At 48.5% G+C, this 20,229-nt stretch overlaps 1 protein-coding gene across 1 annotated transcript; it reads right to left on the bottom strand.

The window, feature by feature from the left end:
* Positions 1-1,369: 1,369 nt before the first annotated feature.
* C8H1orf210 (chromosome 8 C1orf210 homolog) lies at positions 1,370-17,871 on the bottom strand. The gene is made up of 5 exons (XM_054038360.1): positions 17,781-17,871; positions 13,133-13,233; positions 8,488-8,995; positions 7,549-7,704; positions 1,370-2,971 (listed from the first exon to the last, which is right to left on the bottom strand). Exons 2-5 carry the CDS (start codon positions 13,217-13,219, stop codon positions 2,640-2,642), a joined length of 1,083 nt encoding a protein of 360 aa, XP_053894335.1. The 5' UTR covers positions 13,220-13,233; positions 17,781-17,871; the 3' UTR covers positions 1,370-2,639.
* Between the last annotated feature and the right edge of the window lie 2,358 nt (positions 17,872-20,229).

Below are 20,229 nucleotides of genomic sequence, written 5' to 3'. Positions count from 1 at the left end.
ACCAGTGTGGGGGATCAGAAGCACAGTTTGTAACCGGTTGGGAGGTTTAACTTCAGTGTTACTCCCAAGACTGCTCTCCCTTTTGCAGCCTGCCCTGACCTTGGCACCACCAGTGTGGGCTGCCCCAGGCACCACAGGTCACAGACCTGACCTAGGGAGAACTGTTTGACAAATAAGGGACTCTAACCAATATCCTCTCTCTGAAAATGGGACTTTGATGCATTTTGATTAGGATTGTTTTGCAGTTTAAGTTTCAAAATGCTCTATTTTGTTTGGGAATTTTTTTCTGTATATTTTAATCAATAATTCTCCAAATTTTGCCATTAATTTTCTAGTGTGTTTGCCATGGAACAAGGCCTGGTCTACACTTAAAATTTATAGCAGCAAAGCTATGTCAATTAAGGGTGTGGAAGTTTTTTTGTTTTTCATTTTCCAACCAACATACCTATGCTGGTATAAGCCCAAGTGTTAGCATACACTTATACCCTCATAAAAGTGCTTTTTGCCAGGGCAGCTTATTCTATTCATGGAACCTGTATAAGCTATATTGACAGAAGCACTTCTATGCCAGTAAAGACTTCATCTACACAAGTGGCAGTTGCTAGTATAGCTATACCAGTGCGAAAAAAACTTTTCTAGCATAGACAAGTCCTAAGCAAGCCAAGTTCTCTGTACTCAAAACACCAAATCATGTTGTACGGTGACGGGTTATGTTAATATCTTTGACTCTGATCCCATTTATTCCATCAAAATATTCACGTGATTCTAGGAGCTGGGACGTTAAGGAAAACACCAAATATCATGAGTCATGATAAAATCAGGATAGTTGGCACCAATGCTTTCCCAGCAGTTAAATTATGTTGGAACAAGCCAGGCTGGGAAAGCAATTTTAAGAGTAGAAACACAGGCTAACTTTGAATCCCAGCCCTATAATCCTCTTTCTGATGGAATCATGCTAAGGTGAAATGGCAGGTCAGAGATGAGGTCAGGATCACAGGTCTGTGGAAAGAGGGGATTCCAGCTGGGGATAGTTAGAAATCCCTAATGGTGTCCCTAAACCCCTAAAATTTGGCTAGTTTCTTGGTGCCATCCATCCTGGAATCAGCTGATTTTTTCCCCAAAGGATTTAAGATTTCAGAACCCTTCGTTTTAAGGAATGGAGTATTAACCCCAGTGTTTTGGCCCCGTTCTAATTCTGGGACTTGCATCCTGTTCGATTATTTAATATTTGCATATAGCACTCCACAGAGGAAACAAAGACATAAGGAGTTTACCAGGTGTGATACATGTGGAACAGCATAACACTTGCAGGGAAGGAGGGGGCTTGCACAAAATAAAGAGAGAAAGCTGCTTGTCTTCACCCTGCACACAAAGTTAAAAAAGTGTGTATTTTATTAGGTTGACACATGCTTGTGCAGTTTCTACTAGACCCAGGATTCTCCTTTGCCTCCTGTTCTCTTAAAGAGATGGCTGCATTTCACCCTTGGATGGAGCATCCCCACAGATGCAGCCTGTAAAGCTGGGACCCTTCAGGATAATGATAGGCACAAGGATAACATCACTGTGCGTTAGAGATTTCATTACTCTTGTTTCAGGACTCAGCTGCCAGCTCACACAGCAAGTGCTGGGCCTTGTAACCAAGAGGGCAGCCAATCAAAAGGAATAAACCCAAACAAAGTCCAGCTCTGAAGTGGAAGGAGCCATGAGAGTGCGACAGGCTGTGCAGCCACATATATTCACGTTAAACAACAGAGCCCGTTTGGCACCACAACCAGACAGCTTCCCAGATGCTCCTCTTATAACTGTCCCTGGCTTTTCCCCTCCTATGGCTTCTGAGCTCTCATATGAGCTAGGATCGGAAAGCAGGCTTGATACACAGGTTAGTGGCTTTGTCGTGTTGATGGGCAGTACCTCCCTCTCCAGGGCAGAGTTGCTGGAGGCTGCAAAGTCAGGGTTTCATGGGGGATGTTCTAGTCTTTGTCTTCTCTGTGCAACGTCACCAGGCTCTCAGATTCAGGAGTGTCTGTGCTGGTATGTGTCCATCTCAATGCTTGTCTTCTGGAACTCTGGCTCAGGCTGGGGTGCGTGAGGCTGGTGCTGAGGGTGGGGGGTCTCTCCCTGGCCTTATACTAGGAGCAAAGGCTGTACCAGGCTGGCTTTCACTTTGCTTTATGGTATTTCAAATACTGAAGCAAAAATATACAGATGAGTAAAGAGCAGTTTGTTTTCAGTGCCAAGGCAGACCTCCCTGCACTGTTCCCTAGTGTAACACCACTGAAGTTGGTGCTGTTACACCAGGGATAAAATTGGACCCTAATAGCTTCCCAGTAAGCTCCGCTCCCATTATCCCCTCTCCCATGCTGACCCCTTCCCCATCACAACCTTCTTTCATGTCACTTCTCAGCTCCTTCTTTTTTCATGTTGGTCCCACCCCCTAAGTTAAACAATGGAAGCTAAAACAAGAATAGTGACAACTTGCTGGAGAAGGAAGGCTGGGAGTGGAGGTGGAGGTCCTGGGCTGCTGAGAGCTGAAATGACAGGCCAGGAGTTGAAAGCCCTGGCCCCAGAAGGTGAAGAGGGACTGCTGGGAGGGGAGCCTGGGTGAAGTCCCAGCCTCAGAGGGAGAAATGTGTCTCCAATTAGTCTTCCTCCTGCAGCCGTTCACTTGGCTGGATGTAGTTATCTTCAATGAAGCCATCATCATCCTCCAGTTGCAGCCCAGCAGCACTAGGCATGGATTGGTTCTCCCCCCAGGCAGCCCCCCTCTCAGCATGGCTGCTTCCCATCGAGCTGGTGTCAGGCAGTGGCCGGTGGCGGTAGCTGGCGAAGTTCTTATGGAATAGTTTGCACTTTGCAGCCAGTGCAATCAGGATGGAGATGCCAACAGCTGATACAAGGAAGCCCACCAAGTATGGCCAGCTGTTCCCTCCCTTCCCTGCAGATGACATGGTGGTTGCTGCAGTGGTGGTTGCTGCAGAGGAAAGAGAGACGGAGTAGGTCAGGGAATCCCCATGTCTCACCCCTATCTTCCTGATGGGTGAGGGATTGCCAGGGCCTACTACCACAGACACAGGGTGAATACTTGGGCTGATGCTCCATGAGCCACAATGGTGCTGCTTAATGATGCCTATCAGAATGGTAGCATTTTACACCCACTTCACATTCTCTTTGCATGAGTGCAAATGATTGCATGGTGAATTGGGCCCAGTGTGTTCAGAGCTGTGATTCTGAAGTTGCCTGCGCAGTTTCAATTTTCAGCCTAACAGAAAACACCATTAAAGCATGTACAGCTTTGTATGAAAGGAAATTGACTGTTTGATTATTAAAGGGGAACAAGGGAGTTTGTATATTAGTGAATTTGGAAGAGTTACTAATAGTTAAAACCCTCAATCACTTTTTCTGCGATAATTTGGGTTGGTGACACACAATCTCATGACTGGGAGACAATTTACCAAGGCTTTGTCTAGGTTAAGATTTAAAGGTATGTTAGATCATGTTATCTGGCTCCATCTAATTAAAACCTTATAAAACTTTAGTCAAGACAAAGCAAATTGTTCTTTAGCAGGTGCAAGCTGCGCAAGTTAAGGTCTCAGCAGAGCAAGTGTTACAGTACAATTTGCTTTGTCTTTAGCTTTGAAGGTTTTAATTAGATGGATCCAGCTAATCTAACACATCTTTAAATCCTAATTTTGGCTATGTCTTGTTGTGGAAAATTGACCACATGGTTGATTTTTGGATCAGACAGCCTGAGGCTCCTTTATTGATCAATCAAACATGCATGCATGGGGGAGTCAGCCAAGGCAGCCGAAAGCCCCCGACAGATAAAATTCGAGAGCTTATATAGGATAAAACCTATATAAAAATGATATGCTTCCTTAAAGTTTTACATCCATATAAGGAATAAAGCAACGCAAGCCTTTTCTGTTTTTCCTTACTTTTGCCCTTTGTGGTTTCTTGCTCTGTCACCTGGCAGCTATTAATCATAAGCTGTTACAAAAGGTTAATTCTACTTTTATAATTTCTACAGTTAGTTCTGCTTTTATGATTTCTCTTTACCTTTCTTTTTCTATCTCTTCCCCCCCACCCCCAGGCCATACTCTACAAACTGCTTAACTAAGTTTAGGCCCTGACCATGTTTCCCCCCCCCCCCCCCCCCAGTCTTCATTGTTAAAAATAATAAATAAGTGAGGTCAGTCACAGGCGAGGGTATAGCTTAGCTGCCTTGCGGTAAATACTACAGTGCCTTGTCTCCACTAGGATTTTAAGGTTGGATGATTAATGTACCTTAGTTAACTTTTTTTTTTTTTGGGCAGTGAAGATAAAGCCTAACAAAATTGGGAATGAGGGACAGGGGATGGATCACTTGATTACTTGTTCTGTTCATTCCCTCTGGGGCACCTGGCACTGGCCAGTGTCAGAAGACAGGTTTCAGAGTAGGAGCCGTGTTAGTCTGTATCCGCAAAAAGAACAGGAGTATTTGTGGCACCTTAGAGACTAACAAATTTATTTGAGCATAAGCTTTCGTGGGCTACAGCCTACTTCATCGGATGCATGTAGTGGAAAATATAGTAGGAAGATATATACACACCCACACACCATGAAACAATGGGTGTTACTATACATACTATAAGGAGAGTGATCAGTTAAGGTGAGCTTTTATCAGCAGGAGAGAAAAAGAACTGTTTGTAGTGGTAATGAAAATGGCCCATTTCCAGCAATTGACAAGGAGATATGAGGAACTGGGGGGGGGGGAGGGGGAGAAATAAGCATGGGGAAATAGTTTTACTTTGTGTAATGGCCCATCCACTCCCAGTCTTTGTTCAAGCCTAATTTAATGGTGTCCAATTTGCAAATTAATTCCAATTCAGCAGTCTCTCGTTGGAGTCTGTTTTTGAAGTTTTGTTGTTGTTTTATTGCGACTTTTAGGTCTGTAATCGAGTGGCCAGGGAGATTGAAGTGTTCTCCAACTGGTTTTTGAATGTTATAATTCTTGATGTCTGATTTGTGTCCATTTATTCTTTTATGTGCCAGCAATGCCCCTCTGCCATGTACATTGGCCAAACCGGACAGTCTCTACGTAAAAGAATAAATGGACACAAATCAGACGTCAAGAATTATAACATTCAAAAACCAGTTGGAGAACACTTCAATCTCCCTGGCCACTCGATTACAGACCTAAAAGTCGCAATAATACAACAAAAAAACTTCAAAAACAGACTCCAACGAGAGACTGCTGAATTGGAATTAATTTGCAAATTGGACACCATTAAATTAGGCTTGAACAAAGACTGGGAGTGGATGGGCCATTACACAAAGTAAATCTATTTCCCCATGCTTATTTCCCCCCCACACACACACACCCACTCACAGTTCCTCATATTTCCTTGTCAATTGCTGGAAATGGGCCATTTTCATTACCACTACAAACAGTTCTTTTTCTCTCCTGCTGATAAAAGCTCACCTTAACTGATCACTCTCCTTATAGTAGGTATAGGAACACCCATTGTTTCATGTTCTGTGTGTGTGTGTGTATATATCTTCCTACTATATTTTCCACTACATGCATCCGAAGAAGTGGGCTGTAGCCCACGAAAGCTTATGCTCAAATAAATTTGTTAGTCTGTAAGGAGCCACAAGTACTCCTGTTCTTTTTGTCGGAAGACAGGATAATGGGATAGATGGACATTTGGTCTGACCCAGTAGGGCCATTCTTATGTTATGTTCTTATAACTTGAATGTAAAATGCCAGGATTTGTGTAAATGGAATAATGCTGAGAAAGACAAAAGGGTGGCTCTCCACTCTGTGGAGTGGAATATAGGAATTTGCAAATGTTTTGTCTAGGAAACAGTGTGATGAGGAAGGAGTAATGTTATGTTTCATTTCATTAAATACTGAGAAGCTGTTAAATGGCAGCTGTTCATTGGAATAAATGGTGTAAACTGCCACAGTTTTGCTAATGTAAATGGTGTCTCTCAAGTACTAACACTGGGTAGGTTCGGTTCGGACCTTTCCTGAAGAATTTTCTTTAAAACCCTAGAAGAGGATGATCTGCAGCTCAGCATAAGGTCTTGGGGGAGGGATAGTTATCCTGCTCAGATGGCAAGAGATCATTCAGATTTCATAAGTCTCCCACTAACTAACCTCTGGGCTCCTGTATTGTATTGGTGCCTGTCATGTAGTATCTGAGTCTCTAATAACTTTGAGATTAGTAACTTTTTTTGTTCTGTAAAATTATCTGGTGCTTTATCTGACAACGAAGCGTTCCTCAAATGTGGCCACAGGAAAAGCCCCCAGTGGCCGCAACAGCCTCCTGTGCGGTGATGGGGGGGGGGGGGGGGGAGGCACAAAACATCAGGCCCTCTCCCTCCCTCCCTGTTGCTTCTGGATGCCCCGCCCTGCACTGCCTCTGGAGACAGGTGGGGCACAACACTGCAGGAGCAAGGTGAGTTCTTGACCCACCATGGGTGGGGAGGGACAGTGGGGCTTGGGTGGTTGGGCAGCAGGCTCCACCAGCAGGACTTTGGGAGCCTGGCTGCAGGGCTTCGGGAGCAGCCCCCCGGCTCCAGCCATGCAGTCTGGCCTCCGGCCACATGGGAGTGGGCACCAACCTCTGGCTGTGCGGCGGCAGGGCTTCCTCCTCCCCACCCCCCCATCACCCTGGGCCCCGGCTGCCTCCCCCTCCAATCCGCCCCATCCAGGCTTTAATTTGTCCTGGTGCTTGCTGAAAAAAGTGATATGAACAAACATACAAATCTCACTTTTCACAGCGTTATTTTTAAATTATTGAGTCTGCAATAAAAAACCCTACATACATAAATTACAATGATTTGGACGTGTATATTTAATTTGTTTTTCCTAAAGTTAATTAAGTATTTAAGAAAAAGGTGTCAGTGTGGCCACCAGCAAGAGTTGTTGGCTGCACTCTGAGGCCACCAAAAATGTTGTTGTGAAAACCCCTGCTCTAAGGGTATGTCTACACTGCAATTAGACACTCATGGCTGGCCTGTGCCAGCTAACGTGGGCTCAGGCCAAGGAGCTGTTTAATTGTAAAGCAAATGTTCTGGCTCAGGCTGCAGCCTAAGTTCTGGGGCCATTCCCCATTGCAGGGTCCTAGAGCCCAGCCTCCAGCCCAAGCCCAACACGTACACCAGAACTGAACAGCTCCTTAGCCAGAGCCAGTTGGCACAGGCCAGCTGTGGGTTTTTAATTACAGTGCAGACATCCCCTATGTGACTGTTACCGCCCTTGTCCCCAGTCAGGACACCACACGCTCACTCTGACAAGGTCCAGAGCAGAACTCCAGCAGTCTCTCCAGCTATTGATGCTGCCAAATGCATGTAGCTGCCAGGAATGTTAGTTACATTCCAGAGCAAGCCAAACCTAGCAGAACAGAGTGAACCAAAATCTTACAATGGGTTAGTTAGGAGGCAGAGCAGGAATTCAGACCTCACATATACTTTGGGAATATGCCACTGATAGGAAAACTGATTAAATAGGGAGTTAGAGCATTCACATGGGACCAGAGTTCCTGTAGCTGCACAACTTACTGTCATTTCTCTGCACTGTGGCCAGCAGTTTTCTTCTGAGTGAAGGCGGAGCCTGAGGAAACCACTGTTTTCTCCTGCAGCCCAGATCCTGAAAGTTCAGGATCTTGACCTCCTGGCCCTGGAGTTTTGGTGGGGAGGCACAAAGTACTTGCACACCTAGGAGACAAAAACTGACTCAGTTGCAGGGGGAGGGGCTCCACCTTCCCACCCATCCTTCCATCCCCATTTTGGAGGGAGGTCTTCACCCTTGCTCTTTATTATATAAAGAGCACAAGAGAGTGCACCTGCTAATGCCCACCCACTTAGCCTGTTCTCAGCTTCTAGTGAAACCTAATGGAAGAAACAAGAGAAGAAATCACTAAATATGGAGCCATCAGCAACAAGCAAAATTAGGGGGAGGAGTTGCTGTGAATGTGAACTGCCTGTTACCTGTAAAGCATCAAATACATTTAGGCTTGTTCTCCACTACAGATAGGAACCTCAGAGGAGAGGCAGGGCAGGGCAGGACCTTGGAGGAGGGGCGGGGCAAGGGTGTTCAGGTTTGTGTGAGTAGAAAGTTGGCCATTTATTCAGATGCCTAAATGTGAATTAGGAGGTGAACTTTAGGTTCCCATTTTCCAAAATCTTAGCCAAACTGAAAAAAAAGCCTTTTCTCCTTTGCATCATTTCTAGGCATCTTGGGCATTACTTGTGACCACAATAAATAAAAACTTTCAAAGTGATTTTTTAGTTGATGTCCCTTAAAAAAGATTAGAGAAACTCTAGAAAATAGTCTGCTGGAAATAAGCCTGCATTAATCAGAAGAGATGGAATAAAAGGGACCAAATAGGGTTTCTACATCTATTACTGCTGTAATCCTTCCCTGAACCCTTCCAGGGCATTTACGCTTAAGTCCCTCCTCTTTACCCATGGTCGCCCTGCCCTCAGTCCTTCCCTCACCTCGTCTTTGTTGTAGCCATTGCTGGAAAGGATACATGGAACAATTACAGACCCAGGGGTTCCCCTGAAGCAGGATCTGATGGGTTCTTTCCATTAGTTGCAGGACTAGTGCATCCACAGAGAGTAGATCATTGTTCCGCAGATCCAGATGGACAAGGGCTCCAAAGGCTAGGAACGCAGGCAGCTGCAGAATCTGAAGCTTATTGTTTTTCAGGAGCAGTGTGTGCAGGTTTCTCAAGCCCTGGAAAGCTTCTGGGTGAAGGTGGGAGATGTTACAGCTGCTCAGGTCCAGCAGATGAAGTGCCCAGAGGTTAGAGAAGACTGCTGGATAGAGCATGGGAATGATGTTGTTGGAGAGGTTTAGGGCACGCAGAGAAGGGAAGTGTATCAAGAAAGTCTCACTTCTGGGCATTGCCAAGGAGTTGAAGGAAAGGTCCAAGCTGGTGATGTTTCCAGGAAGGGAATCTGGAGTGTGCAGAAGGCTCTTTCCACTGCAGTCAGCCCATCCCTGAGAAAATATTGTCATCTATATGAGAGGGTTCTGCATCCCTGGTAGGATTCTCCAGTGACTCTCAAAAATTTCAAACATTCATTACTTTAATTGTTTGTTGCAGAGTTTTACAGAAAAACCGAGAAAATGTTAGGAACATAGGAGCTACTAGAGCAGATCACACCAATGGTCCTTTTAGTCCAATATTCAGTCTCTGACACAGGCCAGTACAATTAGATAAAGACCAGCGTAGAGTGGCTCACTGTGGGTCTATAATCACAACACAATTTACAGAGAGATTAACATGAGAAGAAAGGGGTGGTGGAAGAAGCAGCCCAGATACTGTAGATGGGGTAGAATGGGCAAAGTTGCTGGACATCCACTCCGGTTGTATTTATCATTCAGGATCATTTCCAAACCTGTGACCATCTAGCACTGGAATGTGTGTCCCCTCATTCCTCCCCTTGGATTCCCAGACTCTGCCTCTGTCCAGCGTGTTCTTAATTCATTAAAGAGTCTCCAGCTTCCTGAGAAGTGGACTGCACTGCTTGATTGCTTGGACCATGTTTCTTACATGGGCTATTGCACTTCCAGTTCCCAGGTGAGAGCCCACCAGCAGACATCTGCCTGTGCAGAGTGAGTAAGCAAGCCAGAGTGACTGACTTGTAGGAGGGCATCTATCTAACTATTTATGGAAGGGTTTTAAACCAACCTGGCTTAGAGGGGAATGAAAACAGCTATATAAATATAAACCTATCTCATAGAACTGGAAGGGACCCCGAAAGGTCATCAAGTCCAGCCCCCTGCCTTCACTAGCAGGACCAAGTACCGGTTTTGCCCCAGTTCCCTAAGTGGCCCCCTCAAGGATTGAACTCACAACCCTGGCTTTAGCAGGCCAATGCTCAAACCACTGAGCTATCCCTCCCCGCAATATATAATGCAAGGAAGAAAGGGGAAGGTGATAGTAATTAATATAAAACAGAAGCTAGGAATGGTAGAAAGGAGGGGGCAGTGTTGGGGCAGGGACTTTGGGGAAGGGGTTGCAATGGGGGCGGGACAGGGGTGGAACACTGACCAGCACTGGGAAAAGTTGGCACCTATGGACAGGACAGATCACTTGGTAAACTGGGTGTAAGCAAACAATATGTATTTTAATATGGCTAAATGTAAATGCTTCAATCTACGAACACAGAATATAGGCCATACTTACAAAATGGGTAGAGCCCTGTGTGATACAAAATTTTTATTCGCATCCAATCTGCAAACATGTCCTGTGGATATCCGCAGATTTGCAGGGCTCTAAAGATTGGGGACTGTATCCTGGGAAACTGATGTGGAAAAGATTTGGGTTGTAGTAAGTGAAGGCCCTAATGAAGGCCCAGTATGAGGCCTGAACCAAACTAAAGTAATGGTCAAGACTTTGCTAACATAAAGCAAAGTTAAGCTGTGAGCAAGAGGCAGGCCCTGCTCACAGAAGCTGGCAAGAAAAGGGCTGATGTTGCATAAATATATATTCACCTCGCATAGTTAAAGTATAAACATGGTACCAAGATACACTATACCGGAACATTCCACAAATAACATGGAACAGGCCGACCCATCCCAATGACGGGCAAAAGAATAAAATGATGGATAGAGTTGTTTTGATCGAACCAACAGGTACAAGGTGCGAGGCGGCACCTTACTGCATAGAGGGGTTGTACCTTGCTACGTAGAGGGGTTGCACCTCAATACGTCAGGAGTGATGTGTAACTTGTTTGTACCTGTGTATAAAAATGGATCCCTGGGGTGGTGTCTTTGTCCGGCCACGGGGGCAGTGGAAAGTCCCGCCACTGAGCCGGGTCCTTGCCAAGAGGCACTTTTCTCGTAGTATGCCCTGAATTAGGCTCAGAAACCTACAGGGAACTGCAATTGTGTCCGAGATCGCAATAAACCTGGCCGAGGTGCCTTTGTACCTTACTAGACTCTGTGGTCATTGGGGGTTCTCGTCGGGTCTGCTGTGTCAGCTATCTGCAGACCTGGGGCAGCACACAAAGGGAACACACGCACGCAGCCGAGTGATATCAACAGGAGAAAGCAGAAGCACCACACCGGTAGCATCTGACAACATGGGTATCATGGATAATCAGCTGAACATGAACCCCAGGATGACACTGTGGCCAAAAGGGTTAATGTGAGACTTGGAAGCATAAATCTTGAGTAGGAGTAGAGGTTATTTTACTTCTGTATTTGGCATTAGTGTGACCGCTGCTGGAATACTGTGTCTAGTTTTGGTGTCCACAAGTCAAAAAGGATGTTGATAAATTTGAAAGGGGTTCAAGCCACAAGAATGATTAAAGCAGTGGTCCCCAACCTTTCTCGTCTGGCGGGCGCCAAACGACGAGCCACGGAGGACTGTGGCAGTGGACGAGCAGCCGCCAAAATGCTGCCAACAAGCAGCAATGTCAATAGGTGTCGCCGCCGGGAAGCAGCGTCATCCAGATGCGTCGCCGCCGAAAATCGGTGGCATTTGGATGACGCTGCTTTTCGGCAGCATTTCAGCGGATGCTCGTCCGCCCGCCAGTAGACGGGCGCACTTAGACACCCTGGTGGGTGCCATGGCGGCCGCGGGCACTGCGTTGGGGACCCCTGGATTAAAGGATTAGAAAACGTGTTTTATTGTGACAGACTCCAGGAGCTCCAACTATTAACCTTCTCTCTGTTAAATTAAAGGGATGACTTGAGTACCTACATGGGCAACAAATACTTGATAATGGGCTCTTTAAGCTAGCAGAGAAAACCATAACAGGATCCAATGGCTGGAAGTTGAAGCTAGACAAATTCAGACTGGAAATAAGGCAATGTTTAACGGTGAGAGTAATCAGACATTGGAACAGTTTACTCGGGGTCATGGTGGATTCTCCATCATTGCGACTTTTAAATCAAGATTGGATGATTTTCTAAAAGCTGCCCTAGGAATTATTGTGGGACAGTTCTGTGGCCTGTGCTATACAGGAGGCCAGACTAGATGATCACAATCATAGGCACTGACTCCGTGGGTGCTCTGGGGCTAGAGCACCCACAGGGAAAAATTGGTGGGCGCTCTTTACCCACCAGCAGCTCCCCGCTCCCCCAGCTCACCTCTGCCTCCTCCCCTGAGCGCACCGCCATGTCCTGCTTCTGCCCCCTCCCTCCCAGCGCTTGCGCTGCAAAACAGCTGTTTTGTGCGGCAAGCGCTGGGAGGGAGGGGGGAGGAGGAGGAACGTGGTGTGCTCGGGGAAAAGGTGGGGCTGGGGTGGGGATTTGGGGAGTGGTGCAATAGGGGCAGGGAGGGGGCGTAGTCAGGGCGGGGGGAGTGCAAGCACCTACCGGCGTCAACAAAAGTTGATGCCTGTGATCACAATGGTCCCTTCTGGCCTTGGAATCTATGAATGGCCATTTCTTTCTAAGAAATGCTCAAATCTCACTGTAAAGCAGGGGTCTCAAACTCCCGGCCTGCGGGCCATCTGCGGCCCAAGAACCTCCCCAGTGTGGCCCACGGGGCTCCTTCCCACACACACTCAGCCCCCAAACTCCCTCCCAGACCCTGCACCCCTCCCCCTGCAACTTCACCCACTGCCCCATCCCAGAGCCTGCACCAAGCACCCAAACTCCATCCCCGAGCCCAACCTCTAACCCCTTCTGCACCCAAACTCCCTCCCAGAGCCTGCACTCTGCACCCTAATCCTCTACCCCAGATCTCCTCCCCCACCCAAACTCCCTCTGAGCCTTAGGCAGGTGGGGGGTGGCGTTTGGGGGGGCAGGTTCTGGGCAGCATGAGTAACATTATTGGCCCACTGGGAGGATTTGAGGACTGGCACTGGCCCTAAGGTAAATTGAGTTTGAGACCCCTGCTGTAAAGACTCCAAATGATGGAGAATCCACTACATCTCTTGGTAGCCCTTCCTGCCTACACATAGGACTTTACACATTTCTGTATGGAGCTGTCTCTTGCGGCTTGCAGAACCTACTCTAATCTCTCCTGGTCCCTTCGCAGTTTGGTTCAGCTTTCTATAGTATTTTGTTGTTGTCTTGCATTCAATTGATTGGGCTGGACAGGACCTCCTGGGTCACTGAGCTCCTTTCCTGGGTGATTTTAGACTACCCTGAGCCCTGTGAAGAGTCCTCCATACCCACCTTACTGTCAATGCTGCAAGGATGTCCTGCTGCCGCAGGCCAGACACAGAGGAGGCTGCAGACACAAAGGTACCAGGCACATTCCATTTGGCTTCAGGAAACTGCACAACAGAAAATCAAGTCACAGGGAGGTTGTGGGGGACAGAAGTCTCCAGACCCTGCCCCCACTGAAATGAAGGTGTGACATAGACCAGTGCTGGGAAGAGACCAGACTATTTCCTCCCCCAATCCTGTCCCAATCAGAGTCCATTGACTCCAGGCACTTCTGGTACAGCTGCCCCCCCTCTCCCCCCCCCCTTTTTTTTAAAATAAAATGCAAATAAAACATAACGTTGACAACTATAAACTACTACAGCCACTTAATAAAGCTCATGAGAGAGAGCTTGCTCCAGCAGGCTGAGCACAAGGCAGTGACACCTGAGTTCTAACCCTGGCTCTGGGGCGGACTTGTGGTGCAGTCTTGAGCAGCTCAATCTCTCTGCCTCAGTCTCTCCATCTGTAAAATGGAGATAAAACCCCCTCATAAGAATGGCCATACTGGGTCAGACTAAAGGTCCATCCAGCCCAGTATCCTGTCTACCAACGGTGACCAATGCCAGGTGTCCCAGAGGGAGTGAACCTAACAGGTAATGATCAAGTGATCTCTCTCCTGCCATCCATCACAGCTCTCTGCCTCTCATAGCTGTTGTGAGGATTAGCCAATGTCTGTACAATGCTTTGTAAACCTAAAGCACTGCATGAAAAAAATGGAAGCAGTGGAGATCATTGTATTGGACATCATCTGTCAGTGCCGACCATCTCTGAACCTCAATGGCTTTCTCATTACACTCCTGCTTGCTCTCAAAAGTTCTTCCTGCAATGACGATGTCCTGCTGGAGTGCAGGTCAGCTGCTCTTGGTCTGTGTTTACTGCTGGCTGTGCCAGCAGTGTTCTGCCTGTCCCAAGAACCGGAGAGCCCAGGGTTGCGGGGGAACCTGTTTGTCATTCTGCTCAGAGCATTGCTTGTATTGAAGCTTCTTAGCACACAGGCTTTTGTAACTATTTCAGGGTTAAATCTCTTTGGCTCACAAAGCTCATGGGATATAGGCGGTAAGATTTTTGTCCTTCTGTCCATGAGCGGGTGTCTGAACTCATGATCCTAAGAAAGCATTGAGAAGTGGATTGTGAGATCCAAATAATGCAAAGTAGTAACCTCTTGCATCTGGAAGGACTGTGCATGAATTAGAGATGAGAGGTGGCCAGGGCATGTGTGGAAGGGCAGGTGATGAGGCAGGACAGACATGAGGCAGGATATATCCAGGAGGGTTAGAAGGATGGAGAGCACTGGGAGATGCCCAGGGAGAGGAGTAAAAGGGCAGGGGGCAGTGCTGGGGTGGTAGATGGAGGAGGTAGTGCTGAGGGGAGAAGTGCCAAGGGGGTGGGTAGAAAGGAAGGGGTAGATGGGCAACGGACAGCACTGAAGGGGTGGGGCAGGAGTCAGTGCAGAGGGGGAGGATCGGGGAAGGGGTCAGTGCTGAGGGGGAGGGCCAGGGAGCAGCAAATGTGGGGAAGAAGGGTCAGTGCTGAGGGGATGCTCAGCGGGCAGCACAGAGGGAGAGGGGCAGTGCTGAGGGGTGAGGCAGGAGGGCAGCACATAGGGGGAGGGTCAGGGGAAGGTGTCAGTGCTGGGGGGAGGGGCAGGAGGGCAGCGCTGAGGGGGAAGGGCAGTGGAACGGGGCAGCTCTGATGGGGAGAGTCAGAGGAAGGAATCAGTGCTGAGGGGTGGGGCAGGAGGGTAGCACTTAGGGAGTGGGGCAGGGGGCTACAAAGGGGGGCAGTGCTGAGGAGGGTAAGGGTCAGTGCTGAGGGGAGGAGGGTCGGGGCAGGACTAAGGGGGAGGGGTCAGTGCTGATGGGGGCAGCAAGGGCAGCACAGGGGGGAGGGGGCAGTGCTGAGTGGGGTGGTTCGGGAAGGGGGCAGAAAAGCAGAGGTCAGTGCGCAGAGCACGGTGGGGCAGGAGGGCAGTGCTGAGGAGTGGGTCAGAGGAACGGGGCAGCGCTGAGCAGGGAGAGTCAGAGGAAGGAGTGGGTGCTGAGGGGGGAGGGTCAGGGAGCAGCACAGAGAGGGAGGGGCCATGCTCAGGGTGTGGCAGGAGGTCAGGGGGCAGTGCAGAAGGGGAGGGGTCAGTGCTGAGGAGGAATGGTCAGGGGGCAGTGCAAAGGGGAAGGGAGCACCACTGGGGTCAGTGCTGAGGAGGGTAGGGCAGGGGTCAGTGCTGATGGGGGTAGCAGGGGGCAGCACAGGGGGAGGGGCAATGCTGGGGAGGTGGGGCAGTGCTGGGGGGTGAGGCAGGGGAAGGGGTCCGTGCTGGTGGGGAAGGGGCAGGGGGCAGTATCGAGGGGAGGGGGCAGCAATGTAGCCAAGTTCCAGGGTTCCCTGCAGGGTCAGGGTCTGTGGGGCTCCAGCCCCAGTTTCTATATGGTGAATTTCAGCTCTGACTGGGGGGTGAACTGCACTCTGATTGGTGGCTCTTCCCAAGGGAGGCGGACCAGTGCATAAATCAACCAATCAGGACTTCTTTAGGAAACAGTAAGAGCTGCTCCCACCCCACTCTGGAGTCCTCTAATTCAGTGGTTCTCAATCAGGGATATGTGTTCCCCTGGGGTACATCCATAGGCGCTCCAGGGTTGGAGCACCCATGGGGAAAAATTGGTGGGTGCTCTGCACCCACCGGCAGCCAAGCTCCCCTCCCCATCCTGCCCCACCCCACCTCACCTCCTCCCCCTGAGCGCACCGCGTCCCCGCTTTCCTCCCAGAGCTTGCTGCCACAAAACAGCTGTTTCGCAGCATAACAAGCTCCGGGCAGGAGGGAGGGAGGAGGAGGAGCAGGAACACGGCGCGCAGGGGAGGAGGTGGGGCCAGGGTGGGGATTTGGGGAAGGGGTTGGAATAGGTGCAGGGAGGGGGCAGAGTTGGGGCGGGGACTTTGGGGAAGGGGTTGGAATGGGGGCAGGGCAGGGGCAGAGTCGAGGCAGGGCCAGATGGGGTCGAGCACCTACCAGCACCAACAGAAGTCAGCGCCTATGGTACATCAACTCATCTAGATATTTTACAACACGCTACATATAAAGCACTAGTGAAGTCAATACAAACTAAAATTGCATGCAGACAATGACTTGTTTATCCTGCCCTATAGACTATTCACTGAAATGTAAGTACAATATTCATATTTCAATTGATTTATTTTATAAGTGTATGGTAAAAAGGAGAAAGTAAGCAATTTGTCAGTAATAATGTGCTGTGACACTTTTGTATTTTTATGTCTGATTTTGTAAGCAAGTAGATTTTAAGTGAGGTAAAACTTGGGATATGCAAGACAAATCAGACTCCTGAAAGGGGTACAGTAGTCTGGCTAGGTCAGTGGCTCTCAAACTTTTGAACTGGTGACCCCTTTCACATAGCAAGCCTCTGAGTGCGACCCCCCCACTTATAAATTAAAAACACTTTTTATATATTTAACACCATTATAAATGCTGGAGGCAAAGCGGGGTAGGGGTGGAGGTTGACAGCTTGTGACCCCCCCATGTAATAACCTCGTGACCCCCTGAGGGGTCCCGACCCCCAGTTTGAGAACCCTTGGAATAGGTTGAGAGCCTCTGCTCTAGGCCAGTCTCACAAGAGGGGAGCAGCCAGCAGGGGGAGCCCTGTAGCTAACCCCCACCTCTGTTACCCCAGTGAACAAAGTGCAATCTCTGCTTCTCCCCTCCCTGCCACACCCAGACAGGGGTGGGCAGGTGAAGAGCCCTAGAGCTGCCTGCAGGAGCAGTGGGGCTAGACTCAGGTAGAATTGATGTTGGGGCTGGGTAGTTGTGGGGGCAGAACAAATTGCTGGGGGTTCAGAATGACTTGGGGGGGGGATGGGCAGATGTGGGGTGAGAGCTCCTGCTGCAGGGACCAAAATCCCCTGAATAAGTTTGGCAGCATTGGCCACAGTAATTCTCACACACATGCTGCGGGTGAGCAGGGGGAGTTCAACAGTCAAATGACAGATATGAACACAATACAAATGGAATTTGTTCTTAAGTTTCAGAATTTTGGGGTCCAAGCCCTTGTTTTTTGAACCTCTGGTGGGGAAGAGCTGAGGCAGGAGGTGCCCTGGGGTGTGTGTAGAAGAGAAGGGGGTGAGAAGAGTCTTGGATCCAGGATCTAGGGGACAGGCCTAGCTTGCATTGAATGCTGGAGGAGGCTTCCCCTGGCGAGCTGCTTACAGAGCTAGGTTTGCAGATGTGGACTCTAAAATTGTGCCAGTCTGTGCAGACCACGGCGCTGTGGTTTCAGGCTGCATTTGCACCAGCAGAGCAGGTGGTCACACTCCCCAGTGTAGTTTGCACCCACACATGGGAGACTCAGCACAAGCAGAAACATAGAGGCTGCTTTGTCACTGTGCTGGAAAACGGACCTGCTGGTACTGGCCAAGCACAGGTCACTGTCACCTCTACTCCCAGAACAGATGCCTGTCACTTCCCCAGCAGAGAGAGCCCACAGACGCCATTAGCACTGAGGATCTGACCAGGAACCAGAAATGAGCTTTGTCCTTTTTCCTCCTCCTCCTGCCTGACACCCCCACTCACCCCAAATGTTCCCCGCTAAGGGGAAGGCCAGTCAGTTACCTTAGGAGCTGAGCCTGGCCGCCTGCTGCCTCTTGCTTTCTTCTTGGGTCTGTGTATTGTGGGAGTGGAAGGTGGAGTCTCAGAAAATGGAGAGTGAATGTGAAAAGGTGAAAGGTAAATGGAGCTGGTTTAAAGATTAACTGTAATCAGCCTCTCCCCTGCCTTCTTGGCGCTTAAAATCAGCACGCTTCCTGGCACGCCCCCCCGCTGGGGAGCAGGGCAGGTAACAGGGAGATAGGGCTGCAAAATTAATTCATGCTGGCTGCTGAGGACTCTGAATGCACTTTTCATCTTTAGATCTCAAAGTGCTTTACAAAGAAGGTAAATATCAATTGCCCTGTATCTTGTGCATCCCTGGGGGCTGGGTGAAACCTTGCAGAAGGTGGTGGGCGTAACAGCTGTCTTTCATTCAGGATAAATGTAAACACCAATTATAGACTAGATAGCTAAAACAATGGGAGCCACTGCCCAAAACACAGGCCACATGAAAGGTCAGTCAGGAATTTGAGCTCTGCAGAGGAAGGGGTTTCACTGGGGTTGAATACAAATAGTTTTGCTGTGTGTGTGTCAGAAACACTACAGAAGTAGACAGAGAAGGCAGCAAAGAATGCACAAAAACATCTAGAGAGAAGCATTTATTGACCCTGAGAAAAGCTGAGAGCTTTTGGGCAGTATGCTGACTAGAAAGAGGCTTGAAATGATGAGCAAAGCAATTGCCTCCTGCTGTTTGACTCCTGCTGTGTTCAGAGAAACAGGACTCTGTATATTCCATGTAAATAAACAGGATTGCACCAAAGAAATACCCGAGTCCTTCTAATGGAAATAACCTACAAGGTCATGAATATTGGCTAACTGCTCAGGACAAAAGGAGAAACAATAGAACTGTGTGTGTGTAATTTTGATAATGTGCACTTTTGTGTGATAGTGCTGTAACTATACAATCGTGCATCTGTGTGTGTGTGTGCGTGTTTTGAAAAGTGTATGCTGTGTGGACCTGCTTGAGAGAATGGGATTGTGAGGGCCTCTGTTGATTAATAACTAGTAATTTGTTAATAATCAATAACCAATTAATTGACAACAAATAATAAATACAATTTTACCGTGATTATATATTTAATGAGGGGCGGTCTCGGTTAGTTTAGTTTAACAACAACAAACCTCGAGTAAGCCAGCTTTGGTTTGATTATTGATCAACAGTTAGTAGAAGCAGCACTTACACAAACAGGCATGCCGCTACCCACAGAAAAGAAACTTGATGAGGTTCAACGAGGACAAGTGCAGAGTCCTGCACTTAGGACGGAAGAATTCCATGCACTGTTACAGACTAGGGACCGAATGGCTAGGAAGCAGTTCTGCAGAAAAGGACCTAGGGGTTACAGTGGATGAGAAGCTAGATGTGAGTCAACAGTGTGCCCTTGTTGCCAAGAAGGCTAACGGCATTTTGGGCTCTATAAGTAGGGGCATTGCCAGCAGATCGAGGGACGTGATCATTCCCCTCTATTCGACATTGGTGAGGCCTCATCTGGAGTAGTGTGTCCAGTTTTGGGCCCCACACCAAAAGAAGGATGTGGAAAAATTGGAAAGAGTCCAGCGGAGGGCAACAAAAATGATTAGGGGGCTGGAACACATGACTTATGAGGAGAGGCTGAGGGAACTGGGATTGTTTAGTCTGCAGAAGAGAAGAATGAGGGGGGATTTGATAGCTGCTTTCAACTAACTGAAAGGGGGTTCCAAAGAGGATGGATCTAGACTGTTCTCAGTGGTACCTGATGACAGAACAAAAAGTAATGGTCTCAAGTTGCAGTTGGGGAGGTTTAGGTTGGATATTAGGAAAAACTTTTTCACTAGGAAGGTAGTGAAGCACTGGAATGGGTTCCCTAGGGAGGTGGTGGAATCTCCTTCCTTAGGGGTTTTTAAGGTCAGGCTTGACAAAGCCCTGGCTGGGATGATTTAGTTGGGAATTGGTCCTGCTTTGAGCAGGGGGTTGGACTAGATGACTCCTGAGGTCCCTTCCAACCCTGATACTCTATGATTCTATGAATTTTACCAAGCTTCGTATTAACTGCAGAGCATCATGGGAGTCTTGCTCCCAGCAAGACTTACTATCTTTCTAAGGCCTCGTCTACACTAACCCCCCAATTCGAACTAAGGTACGCAACTTCAGCTACGTGAATAACGTAGCTGAAGTCGACGTACCTTAGTTTGAACTTACCGCGGTCCAGATGCGGCAGGCAGGCTCCCCCGTCGACTCCACGTACTCCTCGCGCCGAGCAGGATTACCGGAGTCAACGGGGAGCACTTCTGGGTTCGATTTATCGCGTCCAGACAAGACGCGATAAATCGAACCCAGAAGTTGGATTGCCTGCCGCCGAACCAGCGCGTAAGTATAGACAAGCCTTAAGCCTGTCCTAAGCATCAACAGTGCCTGACAGCGAAAAATGGGGCCTGG

This window comes from Malaclemys terrapin, chromosome 8 (genome assembly GCF_027887155.1).
Source record: "Malaclemys terrapin pileata isolate rMalTer1 chromosome 8, rMalTer1.hap1, whole genome shotgun sequence".
NCBI classification, from domain to species: Eukaryota; Metazoa; Chordata; order Testudines; family Emydidae; genus Malaclemys; species Malaclemys terrapin.
This window is presented reverse-complemented; position numbering and strand designations above follow the sequence as displayed.